This window comes from Phasianus colchicus, chromosome 4 (genome assembly GCF_987193195.1).
Source record: "Phasianus colchicus chromosome 4, bPhaCol1.hap1.1, whole genome shotgun sequence".
NCBI lineage: Eukaryota > Metazoa > Chordata > Aves > Galliformes > Phasianidae > Phasianus > Phasianus colchicus.
Window position 1 is genome coordinate 35,596,157 of NC_143439.1, and position 22,005 is coordinate 35,618,161.

At 40.3% G+C, this 22,005-nt stretch overlaps 1 protein-coding gene across 5 annotated transcripts in view; it reads left to right on the forward strand.

Annotated features, from left to right (window-relative positions):
• TNIP3 (TNFAIP3 interacting protein 3) overlaps positions 1-13,493 on the forward strand; it is a 64,254-nt gene extending 50,761 nt beyond the window's left edge. For 4 of the 5 annotated variants that reach the window (XM_090139186.1, XM_090139185.1, XM_090139183.1 and 1 more), the window contains 3 exons: positions 852-1,007; positions 4,304-4,364; positions 11,580-13,493. In XM_090139186.1, coding sequence (XP_089995312.1) covers positions 852-1,007; positions 4,304-4,364; positions 11,580-11,611 — 249 coding nt within the window. In that variant the 3' untranslated portion in view covers positions 11,612-13,493. Of the gene's footprint in view, positions 1-851; positions 1,013-4,303; positions 4,365-11,579 lie in introns of all 5 variants that reach the window. The other variant, XM_090139187.1, reaches the window with a different exon arrangement.
• Positions 13,494-22,005: the final 8,512 nt, after the last annotated feature.

Here is a 22,005-nt window from a genome sequence, read left to right on the forward strand (position 1 = left end):
TCCCCCTTGTGTGATCAGCTGCAGTTGCTGACAAAAATCCATTCCACATGTTATCTGTGACTATGAGCAGATGAGAGAGACCAGGTAGGGTGTGAAATTTCCAGTGCGTTGACCCCTCCATGAGATTTGCCCCTGCACAACTCTTCCTTTTGCACTTGGCTGAGCCTTGCCTCTTTCCACAGGAAATTTTTGAGGCAGCTGGGTAGTGGGAACTTACACTTGGACTCATCTTGTTTGTCTCTTTCTGCCTTGGGATATGATTAAACAGAGCTTGTGAAGGACTTTAAATATGGGAGCAGTCATACAGTCATGTAGCATATTTATTAGTTTATTTTCTGAAGTCAAAATATTTAGTTCTGACTCATCTGTCATTCCTCCTTGTTCTGTCCCTTGGCAGATTCCTATTGATTCTACTGACACAGCCTAAGATAAGACTCAATCAAATCTCAACACCACAGACTTCGGTTCATTATCAAAGGACCAGAAGTTGATTTTTTTCTCATTGCACGAGTACCTGTCTGTGTAGGTTTGCTTCAAGCTATTGAAAGCTATGGCATGAGATGAAAATCTCTTGAAGACAGAAAACACCCAGAAATGTGCTTGCCATGTATAGGAGAAAAATTCTAATATGAAAAGTGTCAAAAAAGTGTCATGGCAAAGATAAAATTTCTGAATGTATTTTTTTAATCATGAACAGACTCAAGAGAATAAACTGAACATTGTGACACACACTGAGAGAGGTTTTTTCTTTCCTGTTTCTTTTCACCAAGGAATTTGGTATGTGGATATTCTGCTGTTTGTCGTATGCCATTAGTAATGCGTTTCTTCTTGTTTTGTTTATTTTTTGACAGACAAAAGATATTCCGGTACAGTCCGAGCGGCTCACCTACCCACCTCCGCTCTTTCTCTCCCCATGTGTTAATTATGGGAGTTGTGGGTTGGTTCTTCACTATCAAGATCCTCGAGTCCATCCAGCGTCTCGCAGAGCACAACAGCAACAGCACTCAGTAAGGTTCCCACCTTCTCCAGTTTCACAAAGGCACTGATTTTCTCACAGCATGGTGACCACGGAAGAATTAACACATTGCTGCCATACTGCTATCCTCACCAGTAAATCCAAATTTGTTAGTTTGCCATTTGTTTTTGGCACCAGATCAAGATTTTATAAAGGTTTTAGAATTACCTCAAGATTCTGAAGAGCCTTTCTGAGCTCTGCACGGTCTCTCTTCCATAATTGTCTTTCTCAACATGCTGGTTTCCTTTTATGAGCATGTTCTGTTCTTCCTTGCTGTTCCAGCGTCTTTGGTACTAAATTGCACAGATTGCTGCCATGTCTCATTTGAAGCATAGCCAACTGAAATCTGTGCGTAGAGAAAAAAAATTACAGCAATTTAAGCCTGTAAATAATTATATACCTTAAGTATATATCCTTGTAAATTTTAAAATAATTTTGGCAAATACTAATTATTTTTAAACTGCTGAGAAGAAAAAGGGGACTATTATCCATTTGATTTCGGTGATAATGGTGGTCATCCTATAATAAAAAAGATAAATAAGATTGTCTCATTAAACTCTTGCTGGCTTCTCAGATTAATTTACATCCACGTAAATTCAGAGCCTTTTCTAGCTGGATCCCAGATCTGGGCATTCAGAATAAATGGTAGTGACAACAATGAATATTTAGCTGCAGCCAATATTATTTTGTTCTCTTCCCTCTAGTCTACCTAAGAAAGCTTGATGACTAATGGCTTATTTCCATGCCCTACCCTGAGTATTTCTTTCTTTGGCCTTGTCACTGGAAAATAACTTCTGTGCTTCACTTACGATTTCTGCATTCGTGGATAATACAGCTGTCCTACCTTCAGGCAATACTCCTGTAGACAGATGCACAGTCACACATTCCCCATCTCCATTCCCACACGCTGACAAGCCAGCTGTAGGATTCACAGAGCTGCTGTTAAACTGTAAGGATGAGATTCCAGATGCTATCTCTTGTACCAAGTAGTATCTTCCTTCTGGTCCTCTGATGTAAAATAGGATTATGTGAGGAATGAGGAATGAGTTGAGCCACTCTGACCATGAATGCTTTAGGAATGCAGTTTTCCCAAGAAGCCTGTGTACTGGGAGAAGAGGGGGGAAAAAAAGAAGTATAGATGGGAGTTACATTTGTATGTAGATAACACAGTGGGAAATTGGCCTTTTTCCTCTAATCCTCAGCATGAAGTGAAATCTTTTTCTTTAGGCCAGGTTATGTCAGGTTGAGTTCTCTATTTCAAGGAAAATACTGCTTCAAAGACTGATATTTTTGAAGTGCTCTGGGTTATCTAAGAGGAAGGATGTACTCCTTCAAAACCAGTGAGGAACCATTTAAACATGGTGAATGTCATTTTAAATATACAGTATCTGTTTCTGCCTATAAAGCCATCGCCTACTAAAGATGTTCATTTATTTGAGAAATTCAAGCTTAGTTCTTGCAAAAATACATAGAAGGCTGCAGAAACTAGCAGAAAGCTGTGGCCAAACCTCATTTCCTTACTTCAGGAGTGTGCTTATCTACCTGTTTATCAGAATTTGAAGCACTGTGGAATGTTTTTCACTTCAGTTTGGACACTGTCCCAGATTATTTTGGCTCTACTCCCTGAACTTTCATCAGCTGGATTTCTAATTCTGTAAGAGATTACTGGGTTTACAACTTAACCATTCTTGCTGGAGAACTGGGGTCACTTTGACTGGTTGCTCTGTAACTCCTAGTTTCATTCTGAGCTTTCTTTGAAATTCTCTGCCTGTGTGAATGTGGCGTTACTGCTCTGAGCTTTTGATAGCTCCCTGAGCAATTTGTTAGCAATGAAGAAAGGTGTTAGAATTTAATGGGTGTCCTGAGTTAACGTATGTAATCCTGTGTGTTTAGTCTGTGCTTTTGCTTTTTCAGTCTTTTTATATCTTGTGCCTTTTTGTTCATTTTACCTTGTCAGTAGAAAAAGTCTGTCTAATCTAACATGAAATACATCTCTTTTCTCTGAAATTCATTCCACTCTGCACTGTGTACACGTGAAAGAAAACAGTAAACCAGAGAACAAAAAAGGGAGTAGAAATTCAGAACAACAGTGCAAATAAATACATTTTTAACTGTTAGAGGGGAAAACTAACGTGTGCATAAAGTAAAGCAGAGTCTTGCATTGTATCAAACTATGTTTGTTTGTCCTCAAACACAGAATTAGTTAATTCCTGTGGATGGTGTTCTTCAAGTTAAAATAGGATACTTCCTTTTCCCTGGCAACGTATGATAGTGATTGCTGCTATGTGACTATGAATGAAAGCACACACAAAAGCTGAATCTCTTTTCTGTATCTACAGCTTCATCTTGCCATCTTAATTGAAGCAAAACTTTTTAAGACATTAATGGCATTTCTCCCCTACAAGTTGAAGTCTGTAAGAATCTCCTTGGGACTACTCAGGGTTTTGTTAGAGTAATTTCTGCAAAACAGCAATTATTTTCCCAGTTTAACTAATTTGAAGTGGTAATTACCTGGAATTTGATGAGCTTGAATGCAGTGCTCAAACCACACTGCTGGTTTAATAGAGTTTCAGATAAACAGCCTGGTCCCTGGATTATTTTCTCTACTGGTAACACTCATTTACCACGGCACAATTTTGCTTTCTTCCTTACTGTTCCTTACCATGAAAAATATCCACGTATTATGCTTGTAGGCACACAGTCTTCCCAATAGAAAGATGGGGAATCTTCTCATCCCATGGTATTTTCAATAGATTATCAAACAATATTTGCAACACAAATGCTAATCTGTGGGAAAGGGAAAAGGGAGAGAACTTTATTCAAAGGGATTTTCCTATTGTGCAAAGCAATGTGTTACCTGTACTGAAAGTAGAACAGGTTCACCTGTCATGTCACAGTGCACACCAGGCTTCTCTGGCTTGCTAAGTATAGAGGATGGAGCCAGTCACATCTTCTAATATGTTTTATTCCCTAGCTGTTGTGTACTATAAAGCCCATTTAAAATTGAATTAGCTTCCGTTAATGTTTTTTGATTTGAGGGATCCAGAAAGGTTTACAGCAATGTTTCTAATTGGTGCAGCAACTAAACCATACATCACAAAGAAGCAAGCAAGCAGAAAGTCTCTAGTGGTAGAAAATCAAGCTAGGTATAAGATTTTTGTAAGCTATTTCTGTATGACTAAGAAAAAGCTTCACAGCACAATTATGTTTTTAACGTGCTGCTATTCTCTTGTTTGAAGTGTCTGTGAAGTCCATATTGCTGTAATAATGTTTTATTGTTCTGTGCAGCCAGACTATCAGTGGTATGTTCCTGACCAGTTTCCTCCAGATGTTCAGCACAAGGCAAAGGGTAAGACAACAGCTGTACTATTTTTTAAAATGGGGGTCTTTGAGGGATATATAGTAAACTTTCCTATTTGTCTGTTGAGTGCTTACATGACAGCTTTGCTTCAGCAAGATGAGATTGGTGTATGTGCAGCACAGGTGAAGTTTCTAATACCATCTGTATCACAGCTTTTGACTTTGCTGCAATTGGTAAAATGTCTCTGTTACACAACATGGGATCATGGATTTGCCTCATTAAATGCCTATTAAGTCCTAAAGAGTAGATATCCTCAGAATTGTCTTTAGAGGTTCTTTAGGTTCAGCTAAAACTAAATTCAATGATGAGCCAAGATGGGGCAGGTTTTACAAGTCCTTGTTAACAAAGTGCAGGATTTAGAACATTGTTTCACTTTAAAGTGAAAATGCCTGTTCTTGATCAGGAAGGTAGTTTAGTGTGCTGGGTCTAAAAATAAAACCATTTAAACAGACCAAATTAATTGCTTGCTGAAGTGTTGATGTAAGCTATCTGTTGGAAACCAGGAGGATCATTTAATATTTGTAGCTGGATTTGAAATCATGCAAAGTTCCTTGGAATTTTGAAGTACTTGGTTCAGGCCTCTGAAAAGACTGCTAGGGAGCACAAAGGAAGGACTTTGTTCTGGGTGCAAATCCAGAATTTCCCCAATCCACTGCTTTTCTCTCAAAAATAGTTGAGAATAATGGCACCCTAAGTTTCATGTTTTTCTCTGTTCTCATGTCTAAATGGTCCTTTTATATCAATATTGTCTCAAACAAATGATGCACCATCCAGTGCAGCACTAGGGGACTGACCAGGTTAGCTGGTGTACACTGCAGGAGCATGTACACTCCATCTGAGCACCATTTCCTGGGGTGAGTGGGTTCCATATGGAGTGGGAGGGAGTCACCAGCAAAAACTGTGTGGTAACATCTGGGAGAAGATGGCTGCAGAGTAACTCTTCTGTTGTTTATAGTCCCCCACATTCGTACAGAAGAGAGGGTGCGGTGGGAACACAGCTTGCCAAAACAGAGGACGAGCTTCCCATAATTACATGGCAACTGCTTGGAGGGTTCTGATGTGGTTGCAGGGAAAGTAGTGCTGTGACTACAAGAGAGGACAGGAGATTAATTTTGTAGTTCCTCCCACTTAAGCTCAGAGTGATTTATTGCACCAGAGAATACTGAGAGGATGTTTATACCAGTGTATGAAACGTCCGGCCACCAACTGCAGCTGTGGTCCAGGGCAGTACACTTAGGGGATCTGAAGAAAAGCAAATTATTTTTCACTGTTTGATTATAATGACTTCTGCCTCTTTGAAAATCTTTTTTAAACCCCATGTTCTGTCTTTCTTTAACTGTTCCTTGTCCAGAACATCCAAATGCTGCTTCCTCAGTGAAACAGTGAGTAGGAAACTCACAGACTTTTCCCTTTCCTTTTTAGTGTCCATAATAAGGAATTCTCAGCTAGTACCATCAGGGTGCTATGTAGGGTATGTTTGTAGTATATCTTCAGAGCTCTTTTTATCTTTGCTAATAAAACAGTGTTTTATTAGCCATTGGTCACAGAGAAGTCCAATGTCTACTATCAACTAAAATGCATGGATTTATATATTATACATAGTCACATAAATTAAATCTGTATTTAAGCCATTCGTTTTAAGAAATGTTTCAAATTTAGAATCTCCAAGAATATATGATGAAAGTGTTCTTTATGTTTTCCAATTTCTTTGTTCTCTTTTTGACTACTTCTAATTGCAATTCTGAGTTTAAATGAGTTAGTATGTGTGGCAGCATTCCTGGGTCTCATTTCTCAGCTTTCATTTCCTCATTAGGTGATAAACTGACCAATAAATCTCATCTCTTCTGAGCTAGTGCTTCATTATAGAAAAACCAAACACCAGTGCAGCAAATTTGAGCATGAGGCAGTTGCCTTTAGAAATGCTGCTTTGGTAGATTGATGTTTCTAGGGCAAACCCTTAGGTTTTCCCTATCTGAAGGAAGTTTCCTTCGATACTGGTATTTTATTTTATTTTTTTTTAGGAATAATTACTAAGTATGGGTCACAGAATGTGCCGTTAGAGCCGAACACAAATGAGGTGAATCAGAAGACAGATCTTCAAAAAAAAACACAAACCCAACCCAGTTTTAAACACCTCTCAAATCTGAGAGTCTCTACGGCAGCAGTAACTAGCTCTATGACAGAGAATAGATAAAGGTCCTCCTATCTGTGGACTGTTTAAGGGTTTAATGTGGGTGAAAAGAAGGGTCTGTAGCCTTTGCAGTAAGATGAAGTTACTGTACAGTGAGAGTGGGTGCTGTGGCTTGGGAGACCAGTCCTCGGCCTTGAAATGACAGCAGTGTGACCTTAAACACAGAGTTCAAAGCCTAATGCAACAGCGTTCTCAAGTGTCTTGCTCCTGCCTTTGTTTGTGTAGAGCATGGGAATTTGGAGGCTGGTGTGTGTGCAAGCTGGTATGAGTATCTGGATGTGACCAAGGACAGCTAGTAATCTTGGCACGCATTTATGATTACTTAAAATTTTGATCTCCCTATGTGCCTGAATAGGTAAAACAAAAGCTTTTGACTGTTGTAGACATGATGTTGTGCAGGACTAGATACTGAGGCTAATATGTGGCCTTTCTTTATATCTTTGATTCAGTAATCAGGATTTAAATTACTTAATCCATTTTTATTCACAGATGCTCACGGCTATTTTTGAAATGCTTTCTTTAATAAAAGTTAATGCTTCCCCAAAGAAAATGACAGTCAATCTCAAAGGACAAAGCAATGAATGTTTCAAACTATAGTGATTGTACCCATAAAGAGCTCTTAAAGTAGCAAGAGACAATGTATGAGCATCTCCTGGCTGAGGAAATGAATCAGGGAAAATGGAAGACTTTAAAGAAAAACAACTAAAATCTAGAACTCCCAGATAAGAAAGGCAGGGTGGAAGAACCTCAAGACCTCAGGAATTTAAGGGCAGAAATTGATATGGGATAGGAAGAGGAAGCCCAAGTGAGGCAAACTGCAGTTGAACTGCATTTGCCGTGTTGAAATGAGACAAATGAGATATCCCATAGTAAAGTCAGAAAGAGGAGGAAGAACTTCTTGGGATAAATTGTCCTGCAAAAAAGAGTTCCAAAAAAAGCAAACATTTCTGAGTGTCAGTGAGGCGTTGAGCTAATTTTTAAGGTATTGTAAGGCTAGTTAAATAGCTGGCTTGGCTAGTAATACTTGTAGTGGTCTAAAAAAAAAAAAAAAAAAAAAAAAAAGACACTGCCGAACAAAGGTAAAGGAAGAGGTGGTTTATTCGGTTTATTTTAGCTTTGGTGTCTCTAAAAGCTGTCTGCTTAGTAGATCAGAAATAGTTGCAGTAGAGTGCAAATCTGTCCTGAAATGAACCTACCTTTTCTGCAAGTATTTGTGATAGAGGCATCTGTGCTGTTGTAAGCTGACATTTTTTTTTCTTTAGACTACTTTGTATTGACTACTAAACTTGCTTCATATAAATAAATTTCTGACACTAGGGCATTTACTTAAATATTATCAAAGTACCATTCAGGCCTTTGGGACCTTAGAAACAATCTCGATGGGCCTCATATATTAAGAAACATGGTACTGCCATTGGTAATCATGCGAGCTTGGAGACTCTTTGACCTGTGAGGGGTTGCATGGAACAGTGAAGATTTACTTACCGCATAATATATAACTTCCAGAAAGGTTGGGATCCGAGCTGAATCCAGAAATATTCAACAGACACTTGCAAAGAGGAGCATGTGGACTGTATCCGAGCTTATGGATCTGATTTCCTTGCTTTTTCTTCCTACTAGTATCCCAGAAGTTTCACGTTGCACGTGTTGTTGAACAGCTCAAAAAAAGTCAGATGACTCATATCAGAGCACAGCTTGTCTGTGAGAATAAAGATGTCTTCTCCTCCATGTCTTCCCAAACATGAAACACTTCATCTGAAGGCAGGCAGCATGGGGAGGTAGGCAGGAGCACTCTGTGCCCTGCCATGCCCCGTAGATGGGCAGCAGTAGAGACTAGGCTATTAAGTAATGGGCATCCATGGTTTACAGGGCAGGGTTAGGACAAATCACCTGGCTTCCAAAAATGTGAGGCTATTTGCTTGAGGGTCACAATAAAGAGAGAAGGGCAGTGTGTAATGATATATGGTAGGAGGTGGGTAGAGGCTAAGGAAGAAGAGAGATGACTCATTGCACGAGCAACGGGTTTCTGAGAAGTTAACTTCTCCTGTCTGCCTCTGGGATGATCCCTTTCCCAGTTCTTCACTCTCTGGAAATCCTGCTCCTACAGCATGCTTAAATCCTTCCAGCTCAGCCTTGTTCTGCCAGCTGTGCTGCTTTCAGAGGGACATTAGCTCCTAAATATCTGTGCTTTGTCACTCAGAATTGTTGGAACAAGTTTCCTCTTTTTTTTTCCTCCTTCCTAGGGAGCAAGGCAGAAAGAATTCCAGCAATTGAGTTTAATGTCACTTTTTTTGGCAAATAGTGTTGACTTCCTTCCTTATCCAACTGCATAAAATTGAAAAGGCAGTTTGGGGAAAAAAAAAAACAAAAACAAAAAAAGTCTAATATTTGGACATTTTCCCCAAACTCAGTTTTTAATGGAAGATTGTCTGGAAAAGAGGTTTATAGCATAAAGCCTATTCAGAGTAAGAACCCTTTTGCATGTCACAACTGCTGGCACATACTGATTTCTTCACATCCAAAATTAATCTCACTGTGTTTGTTTTCTTGGCAGTAAGAGTCTCAATACATGTTTAAGAACCCCAGTTGCCCCTGTTTGATACAACTACTGGATTTCTGTACATTTAGTTTTTTGTACAGTACATTTTAGTTTTGGATCCAGTTATGCTGGCAACAGGCAGCTCTTAGCGAGGCAGCTGGCATGACTTGGAAAAGCAGAAACCAACCTGTGAAGCCCTAGGGGGATGCCCAAATGAGCACATGCAGCAGCTTGATATGTCCACTTACTTTCATTATAACATCATCTTCTGTTCCCCTCTGCACTGTGCTGCTTTCCAGATTTTTGCCCTCAAGGGTACTTACTTTGCGGCTAATGTTGTTATAATTACAGCTAATTGGAAGAAGAGGGGGGAAGTGTGGGGTTTTCCACTGAAAATAATGGCATCTGCAGGGAGGGGAAAAATGTGAAATGGAAAAAATAGATTTGTGGAGGTCTTCAATGAAAAACAGGCAGAAAAAAAAGTCAATTAACTGACATCTTAATTTTCCTGGAGAGGGGAAGAAAAAAAAAAAAAGAAACATTGTTGGTATTTATCCTGTCTTCAGTGTATACATTTCTTTAGAAAAGTCAAGACAGTTATTTAATTAACAGCTTGCCATCCCTCGGGTGTGTATACGTGATTATTTCCAGGATTTTCACTGATACAACTTGAGTTTTGCTGCTGCAGTATAAAGAAAAGGCCACTCTCTACCCCTCTAAGACTTAACATCAGAAACATGAGAAGTATTGCTTTTTGAAGTCAGTTTGAGATAAAGATCACAGAAAATTTTTAATTTTCTACATTACCATCCAAAAGTGTCTAATGTGAAGTGAAACAGTATATATATATATATATATCTGTATATCTATATGTATAATTTCATTTCTATTAAACAACATATTGAGATTTATCTAGATCTTGTCTTGCTTTCAGTGGACATTGGATTTTAAATTTGGCGTGAAGTTTTTGAAATATGGTGCTTGGTAGAAAAGTTGTGTTTCATCCTCCTTGCTTTTACAGGGGGCTATGTGCAGGAAATTACTCAGCTGCATGTCTGGAAGGTTTATTTGCATCTCTGCCCGGGGATGTTCTGACCCTGTTCTGACTGGGGAGGGATTTGTGTTCTTTCTTCATGTAATCATGTGAGCAGAAAAGAGGATGCTGGAAAAGTAGGACCAAACTGGACGCGTTGCTCTTGCTGCCTCATCATGGAAGCTTTTGGTCTTCCTCTGCACTCGTTTGTGTGGCAGACTGTTGGTGCCATGCTGCTATATGATCTTGGGGCTGGGAGCAGAAGAGGCTTTTATGCAGTGATAGACCAGAGCTGCCTGGAACTCTCAAAATGCAAGTCAGAGGCTCAAGGCTAAAGAGTCAGTGTTTCATATTTTCATCAAATTCTTTTATTTGGAAAAGGTTTTGCTTCAAAAACATTGTGTGGGAATACAAGTTGAGGTGTGCCCTATATGGTAGAAGAGTACAATACTCCGCTGGATGGGTGAACTGTAAATTATTGATTTATCTTATGTGTACATAATACACAAATGCCTATATTTATATTTCTTTCTGTCTACCTTAAATATGTAGAAAGAACCAGTCTGCTAATGGTTGCCTTTCCTGGCTTTTCTGAACAAGTAATTTTAGCTGAATTTTAGCTCTGATAATACCTGCAAGGAAAAATCTAGCCAAAATCAATGGTTTGTGTGGTGCCATGTCTTGTCACAGATGTGGATACTTTGGTTAACTTTCTTCCATCTGCGTTTGGATATCATCAACCCCATCTGTTCAGACATGAAAGATGGGGTTACTGCGTAGTAGCTGCAGAGCAACTCTCCTAGGCAAATTCAGATCCCTGCCGGAGGTGTTTCACTGCTAATATTTCTCTTGTAAGAGAAGTGGTGTGAGAAGCAGTGCATGTGCTACTAGCAACAAGTTACAGCATTTCAAGAATCTTTTGAAGCTTCAGGAAGGAAGGACGTATTACATTGGCCATAGTACATTTCCTTTTTCTGATCATTTTTTGTTTTCCTAGCTTGAATGAGTTACTGACAAACACTTCTGAAGTGCAGACACCTACTTAACAGTTGTATTATTACTGAATTCTTCCCTCTGATGTACTTACCTATTCTCTTGGGTGCACCTACTGTTAATGTATACCTAATGAGGACTGCTGAATGTCAGTTTGCTCTTTTTAGAGGTCTAGAAGGGTTTTATACAGGGAATGGAGGTTAATAGAACCTCAGATTTGCTCTGTACCATGATTATTCAGAACTAGATAGAGAATGCTGGTGCACTGCAGGATGTCTCCACACTCCTTTGCTTCTTCATGCTCACCATTATTTGTGTTGGGCTGATTACTGGCTTGTAAGGATGTGCGATATTGGCTTGGGAAGGAGAGAAAACATTGAGTGAAATGAATCATGAGCAGATTGGATTTCTCAATGTCAAAATCATGCTACTGATTTACTTTTGCAGATTCATCATCAGAGAAAGGAGCCCATCGCTGACAGCCTTTGACCTGAAGATGTGTACGCCCAAGACTGCAAGCTAGTCCTGCAATTTCATTATTTGGTTTTGTTCTGTTTTTGTTTCGGTTTTTGGTGTGGTTTTTTTTTTTTTTTTTTTTTTTTTTAATTTTGTTGGTCCCAGCTCTTCAGTGCATGTTATTTATGCCTTGTGAAATCCCTGTGATGACAATAGAAAAGCTGATCGTTCAGGCTAGAGATCCTCACGATCCAGTTAAAACTCAACTGGGAAGTGTTAATGCCCTTTGTTCTGAAGATGCTGTTTGTGCTGGCTATTTGTTAAGAAGCCTTGTGATAAAAGATGTAGCTATTGCTGGGGCTTTGGAAGACAGTTGCGTCTGGTTTGAATTCAAGAGCTTCCAGCTCTATAGCGCTGTGATTCTTTCTGTTTAAGGATTATAATTGTTTTTATTTGATTCCTGGGAATGATTTGTTGATGTACCACCTTGAATTCTGTAGGTTTTCTTGGTTGTGTGTTAAAAAGGAAATGCATTTCACTGTTTTAACATGTTTTTGCAATTGGGATCAGGTACCACTGATGCTAGGCCAGGAACAAGGTGCCTATTCCCATTCTGAGTCCAGGCCAGCCCTCCTTTTGAAACAATAATTCTTTTTCTATCCATACTTATTTGTATCCATATAATTTTTGTCTAAGTGTTTCATGAGTTTAACTTCACGGTGAAAGAAAATTTATATTTCCAAAGAGTTCTTGCAAGGAATCCCACTGTAATGAATCTGAACATTGTTATGTGACCTCCAATCAGAGAATAAAGCCTGGGTTTCTAAACAAAATTGTATTAGGACTATGAGACTTTTCTAAAACTCCGGTGAATGGCTGTTCATCAAGCGCTGCCTCGTAACCCACTTGCCAGACTGCCTCTTCCCTTCAGGCTCTTGGTGAAGGAGGAACCCCAACCTGCTGGGACCCCACCTAGAGGAAGAAGTGGGGACTTAGTGCCAGGAGCCATGTGAGATGTCCTGTGTGTTTTCCTGATAACACAGAAGTAGTTAATATGAGTTGAAATTTTTACTCAAGCAGATTTTTGATCTATATGAAGACAGAGAGAGATCAGCTGGAAAAGGTTTGTGTGTCATTTCTGCATTTAGAACAGATATTTTAATTCCCAGCAACATACAAAGGCATTAAAATAATAACCATATAGGATGAAACGTGTTGTGAGTTTGATTTTGGACACACTGGGGAAGAGCCCATGGAAAAGGACTTTTCTACTGTTACATTTTACTGCAATGCTGCTCTTGCCTATGCTGATTAAAGAAAAGTTTTCCTAACTTACAATAAAGAACTGGGAAGCGCCTGAGCGAAGCACCGAGTGAACTGAGCTCTGGAGAGAAATTGCTTTTTCACGATCTATTGAAAATTAGAGTTTTAATTGCAAGATTAGCCCCAGAACAAACTCCCTGCCTGTTAGATAGAGAGGAGTTTTTATCGCTGTGTGAATTTGCAGTTGGCTTGCAGACAGTATAGCAGCAGATCGCTTAACTAGCAAACAGTGTAAGAGCGCGACTCCCGATTAGCTATTTGGCTAATAAGGGTGAGATCATGGAAAATGCTAATGCGGTGCCTTCGGAAAATCCAATTATAATGTAGCCCGGCTCAATGCAGGCTCCCAGCAGGTGACCAGTGTTGTGGGCAGGGCACCCTGCACTCAAAGGCGCCGTGCCTTCCCCAAACAGACCAGCTTCTGTGTGGCTGCTGTGGGAGGCAACAAACCTCGCTTCATTCATTTCGATGTTTTCCCCAACACGCTTCGAAGGTTTGTGCCTTCCATTGGTGGAGCTTAACTCATTATCTTGCAACTTGTGCAAGCATTATCTGGCCCAAGCAGATGATTCAACGCAAGCCATTCACCGTGAGAAAATAGAGCTTGCAGGGCTACCTTTTTCTCAGTTTAGTCACAGGCTTTTAGTGTCTGGCTGGCTTGGGCACTAGGCGATAAACCTTGACTCATGCAGATCCCAATCATGCTAAGTGTGAGGTAGTCTTTGTGTTATATGGTAGAAAATCCACATGTTTTTGGATGTGCCTAAAATGCCCATGGAGTTCTTTCCTATTTTCTGGTACAGATGCATGTTTCCGAAATGCAGGCCCCGTCCTCTATTTGAGTTATTGTTGTCAGGTTCAGGTACCCCCAAGGGATATGCTTTCTTCAGTGGCCTGGACAAGTTTGAGGAGGTGAGTTTATTCTAGCTGAAGATCAACCAAAACTACTCATAGCAAGCAATTATTCCTTCCTCCTCTGTTTTGCCGAAACTGGGCATCAGCACCTTTAAAAAAAAATTCTGCCATTTCCCCATCTCTCTTTCATGCTTTATTTTCCAGACACCTGCCAGATTTTCCATCTGAGCCTTTCAACTGAACTTTCTCCAATATTTTTGTGTACCGGTGGTGAGTGGATTTTGCAGTCAAAAGCTCATGTCTTGCATTTGTGAAAGGCCTTTTCTTTTTACCTCCCTTTTTCTGTAGGAACTGCTGAGGGTTTGGGAATGCTGGAATTACTATGCAAATTGCCAAAGGAGCAATTCGCACAGACATACTAACTCTATTTAATAATGGACCAGAAACTTATTTGAATACCTGAATCTGTAATGAGCTTTGCCAAGGTTTGTAGGCCTTGTTTTCCTCTCTTTCATGCTGGCTTGGGGAAACAAGGCAAGCACAGAGTGAGCTCCTGTCAAAACTCTTCAGCCATTTAAAAGGATGTTTACTAGCCCTTGCACTTCCTCTTTTACTGCAGGACTCTGACTTGCAGCCTGCATGCTTCTTCTTGTTTGTCTAGCAGAGCCACTGCCGTGCCTTGTTCAATCTCCATCCATGCTGCCCACCACTCAGCTGCACTGTTAAAAGCAGTAAACTTTGATGGGTATGATGAGGAACTGACCCATGGTGAAGCTGATTACTCGGCGAGTTAAAATGATGGGGCTCCCAGATGTCTCCTTGCTGGTTGTGGCCAGCTCACCATCTTTCTTCTGCTGGGCGTGCTCCAGCTGTCACAGAGTTGTGCACTTTCTGATTGGCAAGCTGTGGAATCTAATGGACACACAGTTTTACTAAATAACACTAAATAATTTACTAAAAAAATCTGAGAGAGCAATGCATGTGCTTTTTGGCATAGGTTTTCCATTGATTTTTTTTTCAAAACTGAACTTTTTCCATACAGCTACAGTGTTACATACTCAACATGCTGTGAAGAAATTTTCATTTCTATGAATGAGAGCAAGTCTTCATTGTGTTAAATTATCTGCTTCTAATATTATCTTTACATTATTTACAACATGATATGCTGGGCTCACTAAATGATGTTTTGATTATCATAACAGTAATTATCCAACATTAAAATAGGAGCACATGTTTGAACGCATGGAGTGATTAATGCAAATGAGACACTGGAAAGCCTGGGGTCTTTGGGGAATTTTTGTCCTTTTGTGTGTGCGTGTGTGTGTGTGTGTGGAGCCAGCAGATGTGACATGAGCATTTTGCTGGCATGAAACTTCAGGTTTGGATTTACTTCCCAGGTATTTAAAACACCATGTTTGTCTAAAATAATGTAGTTCTAAAAGTGCTTTTCTCTTCTGGAAGAATTAGGTGCAATCGGGAACAGTCTTGCTAATGCTTATTCCATTCTGTTTCTATAGATATTTCCTTCTACTTTCTTACATAGATACTCTGTGGATACTATGAAGATTTAATTGATGATGAGTAAGTTGTCAGTGTTTATAAACCACTAAATAGTATCCTCCTTAGCCTCTTCTAGTCTTAAATTTCGTCTTTCAAGAAGGAAAAATTGCCAGTAGAAGCTGGGAGCTGTTCTAATTGCCTTGGAAGCCCTGGATAAAAAAGAAAGTGGGTTTAGGATTTACTGTGGGCAAACTACACAGGGTTTCCCAGATAAACATGTATCCTATCCTATAAAAGGGAGGCTAGGTAGCCCAGCTCAGAATGATTTGAGAGAATACAAGCAAAATTTTTGATCACCTTACCTTCCTTGAATCCATAGTTTTTGATCTTTTGCTGCATCAATATTTAATTTCTTGTCCAAACAACAAATCTTTATCTCATTCTATTTCCCTTATAATGTTTTGCTGTTTCTCCTAGCTTCTTACCTTTTCTTTTGCTTTCCAGAGCATGGCTTTTCATCTTATGTGGTAAGATGTTGTTTCTATTGTAGCCTTCATCATTTACCTGTTAGAGATATTTCTGTTATTGTTCAAATAACTCCTTAACCCCATTTCCCATCTTCTCTGTGTGATTGATTTCTAAATCCTTCTGTGCATGCTATGGCCTTTCAAATTGTGGCATACCATCCTTGTTTGTTTTTAATAATTGCTAAGGAGTTCAGTGCTTTGTTTTCTAGATATCTTGGCAAGGAATGTTATCCCTGTAGGAGAGATTAGTCTGTTATCCTCTGCAATGCAAAGTGTTCTATTGTTATACATAATCCTATGAATTATAATAAGAACATTTTCAAAAGAAAATATTTTCTTCTGAGATAAAATGAATATAAACAGTAAAACTAGAAATGCATTATTAATGCTAGGGATAGCAGAATCCTTTGCCTCTGCCCACACCCAACTGCAGTAGCTCCGTGTCATACTTTCAGTCTCTTTCCCTGTGTTGTTGTTCTGTCCGCTTTCATTTCTTTCTAGGATTATGAGATGCCCAAAAGTTCTTGTCATTGTCCTCCTCTTTCTCTGCAGTCTGGAATAGAAATAGAAGCTAGTGTTGTATGACAAAAACTTTTGATGAGACTCATCTCAGCTTTCCATCCGCCCCATAACACCCTGGAAATGGAGCTTTACCCTAATGAGATGAAATTCTACTATAGCTATTCCTGTAACATTCTGTGCTGAACTGAGAGAGCATTTCTACTCATGCTAGAGTTCTCTCCTTTGCTCTTTTTAAAACAAAAACCCTCAAGATTTAAAAACAATTTCGATATTTTGACTTTGTTATGAGAATGACAGGAGAATTTCTCTGTGTTTTGCAGATGCAAGTGTAAAGGTCTGTGAGACACTGCAGGGTGGAAAGTATTGTTCTGATTAGTGAAACACTTTCCCACCAGGAGCCAGGATACGGGCTAATTCTGCATTTCCACTTAGGGCAGCAGCAACCCCTCTCCACCATCCCTGCAGGCAGGAACCCCCAGGTGCTTCCTGCCTCAGGGCTGCTCGTGCAAAGGGCTCACACCAGCTGCAGGGCATGCAACAGGGCTTAGGACAACGAGGGCAGGCAGATAGGGTGTATGACAGAGTATGTTCACTGATACAAGATCGTTGCAAAAGCTGAGATCTGATGAGGCTGAGATTGTAAGTCACAGCATTGCTGCTCTAATGGAAGAACGGAGCTCTGCAGCTCTCCCTACAGCTAAAGGAGGATTTGGAGAAGGGAATTGTTGTGGACTGGAAGGCAGAATGTATGCTACTGGTATTTATATGGCATAACCTGATTGAGAGATTACTTACAGCTCTGATGAAAACTAGAGCACCTTGGTTGGCATTTTCATCATCAGGTTGCTTTATTTCATTTAGTCGCTTGGTTTATTTGAGGAGACAGAGGGAAATGCTTTATTTATCTTGGAGGAAATTTTCATTTTGTTCCTACCTGTTCTGGCATCCTGAGCCTCAGTTCTTAGCAGCATAAATACCAAATTAATCCATTTAATGGAGGGACACAGAACTGGCACGTACTTAGGTCCACTGCAAGTTATTCACAAAATCACCTCTCTTTGATTAAGTATGCTGCTCACTTAGCAATGATACTGAAGGCAAGGCATAAAGCATCAGCCAGATTATTTCACTATGATTAAAACTGATAAAGAATTGTACTTTACTGAAGTTTGAAATATGAGCTGGCCTGTCCCTTCTAATTGTGATCCAGCACAGAACCTGTTGTAACAAAATGTCAGAAGAAACTCTCTTTGTCGTGCTGAAGAGCTGATAATGAGAGCAGAAAACATGCTCAACAACCAAAGAACCGAATACTTCAAACAAAATTCTTTTTGCATAAATGACAGGGCAAACACCAAATCAACTTTGGAAGAACAATTTCCCCATATTTTCAGTCTTCATGTGGAACTCAGCACTTTGATACACTCAAAGAACAAGCTCCAAAAGCAGAACACCTCACCATAAAGGCAAGCCTGCTGCTATCAAGTGACCCCCGTGAGCTGCAGCTCTGCATTATGAGGTACCTGTTGGGTGGCTGGGAGGAAAATTTCCAGAATAAAACAGTGATTAATCGGAATGTGCTGTTAATTTAATCGCATTCCCACGGGGAACCTCAGACAGTGCTACCATTCACAGGCTTGCCATAACTTCCTACTGTTCCACAGATGCCTGTGGCAGGCTCCACTTTTCATGCTTGTTGCTCTGAAGTCTTTTACTCCTGAGTCACACAAACCATTGATTTGTGTTTTATGAGCCAAATGAGGTATGTGGACAGTAAAATTTCTGCTGGATGAGAACGGAGGAGGTTAATGCTCAACAGGCAGGAAGCTTTTCCAAATAACTGAACTCTTAATAATGAAAGTTTTCTCTCTGATGAATGCAAATATTCAAGCGATAGCATGTTGTGAGACACTTCATATCTGGATGCACAGATAAGAGATGTAAGAAAGGCAAACAAAAACCTTTGAGCAGCACCAGGGAGGGGTAGGATGCTGAAGAAGGAAGAAACATCCTCTACAGCTTCCACTTTGGTTCTGATTCATCCAGCTGCTCAGTTTTGTTTGATTTCTATATGTAAACTCTGCAACTGCCGATGAGGATAATTTAATTTTGTTTTAAAACAGCTTAATTTTATGAAAACCATAAGTCTTTCTTCATCTGAAAAGAAACTGATGCAAGCATTGCACCTTGATTTATGTATCCTAGATAGTGTTCAGGCTCAAATGTGTTAGGACTGCTCAGCAGCTGTCTTTCATCCTGGCCCCTCTTTCTCAAGAAAGAGCACAGTCGCACTACCGTTGCAGTTGCAGTCATATAAATCTCCATTAACTTCTTTGGGCTGCTTTGAATTGCTGCAAATCATTCTTTGAAATTCTGCAGACATTCCACCTCTGAAGTCCACAGACACCTGGTGGGGATCTGCAGAGCCATGTCAGTTCTGGTTCTGTTAAACTGCATGGGTGTTCCATGATATACAGGAAAAATGCATGCAGTCAACCCACGTGCTTCCAGGTGGCTGAGGGATAGCATGTGAGCTGTGAAGCTCCTGCACGTGTGAACACATCCACTTTGTGCTCTAAAAGCTTGGTCTCAGCTTGAGAGCAGAGACTTACTGCTATAACTTTCAGCCAGGTTATACAGCAAGGGTCAGGGTGCCATGTCCCCAGGGCAAAGTTTTAAAGTAACAGAAAATGAAGGCTTCTTTTTAACCAGGTCTGTCCAGTCTGGGAAACTTTACCTGTGCTGAGAAGGCTTCATATGAATCTGGGTGGCAGAAGACCGTTCCCTGCCACCAGCTTTTTGAAAATCTGCCACCATGCCAGCTTCCTTAGTGCTTACTTTTTGTTTATACAATGGTAAGGGGAAAGTGCATTTCCATTTATTTTATTTACTCTTTTATAAGGGCACTTTGAGTTTACTAGGACAGTTTAATTGGGCTCCAAAGCAGCCTGTCCTGCTTACACAAATGTGCTGCTTTTCCATTGCTGTTTTTCCTGTTGGGATCAGGGGCCTCCAAAGCTAAACATTGTCTCGTTTTTGCCTTCAGGCTGCAGAAAGGCTCATTGTGCCCTTTGGCATTGCTCATATGGTGCCAGGTGACGGCTGTTGGACATCTTTTTCTTCCTTAGACTCCTTTACTGAGCCAGAGTGAGGTGTTTCAGCAGGATGGAGAAGGTCAGTGCCCCTTTAGCAGAATCAGCTCAAAGAAATCTCAGTATGCAAGATCAGAGAATCGACACAAGCCCTCATCCAGGTGAGATCTGTTCCCGTAAACCTGATTTTAAAGACTCACGTCTGCTGCTCATGTTAGAGCCTCTTTAATCTCCACCCTGACTCCTCAGTTAACAGAACTTTCTGAGGGATGGTGGCAAGCCATAAAGAATAAAAGCAGGACATTTGGACAGAGAAATGTTGTCAATGCTGTACAACATTGGCATTTAGAGAATGTTTTTTCTCACTTGTACAGTCTGCATGATCTGGACTTTGGAAAGTTAGGCACATGATGAACTTCTGTCTGAGTGGTTATACTGCAGACCATGCAGATACTTTGCTGATGTACAGACTGTTACCATAAGTGTGCTGTTTCATTCTTCTCATTTTGAGTAGGAGCAATTGTCTTTTAGAAGGTTGTTTGATAAAGCCATAACAGGTAGAAATGTGGTTGAGAGTGACCAACATGAATTTCCTTTATGATCATACTCACATGTCTCTGAAAGAATGCTCTACCTTTATTCACTACTTTGAATATCACAGAGTCATTAAGGTTGGAAAATACCTCTAAGGTTATCCATTCTAACTGTCCAGCCAAGCTCACCATGCCCTCTAACCACACCCGTCAGTGCTACATCTCCATGTTTTTTGAACACCTTCAGGGATGGTGACTCCACCACTTTCTGGAGTTGCCCATTCCAGTGCATTATCACTTTTACTGGAGAAGAATTTTTTCCCAGTATCTGACCTGAACATCCCTTAGCACAGCACAGCATAAGGCCATTACCTCTTCTTCTACTTTGTCTTAATAAGAATATCAAAATATGGTCAATGGTGTACAGTCATCTAACTTGGTGCTGTGGTAGGGTCAGCTAAGGCTCTGCCCTCTCTGCCTATATGCTCTATCTAATGCACCACATAGAGTTTGGTTTCCTCTTCAAGGAAATGCATTGGCCACCAGGATCACTGTTCCAATGTTTGGAATTCTGATCATCCCCAGAAAGCTGAGATAAAGTGACAGAAGCTACCTATGCAGCCTAGAAGAATGTAGATTTCAGTGAGAAACTGGGTTCCTGTGAAATTTTTGTCTGCATGTTTCTTGTATTTGGTTTAGGTGTTTTCCAAGCAGTAATCTTAGTAAAATTCTTCAGTCCTCTGGCACAGTGGGTAGCGGTGTTTACAGACAATAAACGTTGATTCTGTGTGGAGGGATGGGAAGTGAAACCACGGTTGGAGAATGTTTGTTGGCTTGCACAATAGCCTTAAAGCTGGTGCTGAGAAAAAAATAATTATCTTTAAGCAAACAACTCCATTTGGAACAGTAATACCCCAAATGTATTTCCAGCCACTTAGTCCAGAGATGCTCTTTCCACTCTGAATCTCTGGCTTAGCTGGCTCCCTGTGTTCCTCCAGCTGGTGTTGTAAAAATGAGAGGCAAGATTAAATAAATGTATCCAGTCAATTCCTTCTTGGCTCTTATGGCTTTACAAGTAAGCTCATCTGCACAGATTTCTTAATGTCTTGAGGCAAACTCTCCCATGGACTTTCGTTAGGACCACACACAAACATTCAGTTCTCTTATTTTTCTCATAATTGCCCATCTTCTAATGAGCAGTCCTTGCTCTTATCAAGGCTTGCAAATAACTTCTTTTGAATAGCTCTGATGTACTTAGCTACAAGGAAGTCGTAAACAGTGAGCATCTCCGTTGTGCCTTTTGCTCTTCACAACATATGAATAGTGTGAAAAAACAGACCAGCTAGCCAGGCTTGTTGGGTGTCTGCAGAGTTGTGCAAGCCCTTCAAGCAGCCGTGTGAGTCCTGCTACCTCCTGAGTAGTGGAAGCTCCTCTTTGTGCCAGAGGGAGCACGGTGAGTGCTCTGGATGGCAGACGAGTTAGTTATGTGCATTCCCACATGCGGCATTCCTTAATCACAGACAAATTTCTGCTGTTATAGAAGATGTTGGTTTTTAAGCTTTGCATAATTGTATTTAATATCATTTCAATCTCAAATGTTTTTAAATTTTGCTTTCCTAGCCAGTGCAATTTATTACAGTTAGCTTTTAATCTTCCACATTGGTCTTTATCATCAGTTCACTTGAGATGGGAAGCAATTAATAGATCTTTGAAACAGATGTTCTACTTAGACTGAGTGAAATATCTTTACATGATCCAGTATTTAATAACAAAGGATTCAAAACAATGATAACACCCTTAGAACAGGGAACCATGTGGCTCTGGAGCTGTGCTGTCTCCCATCGATGCACCCATAAATCCACTACAATTTCCATCCAGATGTCCCCAGCATGCGTGCACCGCAGAAAGCCCAGACCCAGAGGCGAGCCCTCGTTCTGTGAACCTGAGGGCCCCAGTCTGTCTCTGGGATGTAGAAATGGCCATTTGCCCTCGGAGCTCCCGAGTTGAACCGTGCTGGCGTTCCGGGCAGGCCCACGAGATGGAGCTCGTGTGTGAAGGATGGGGC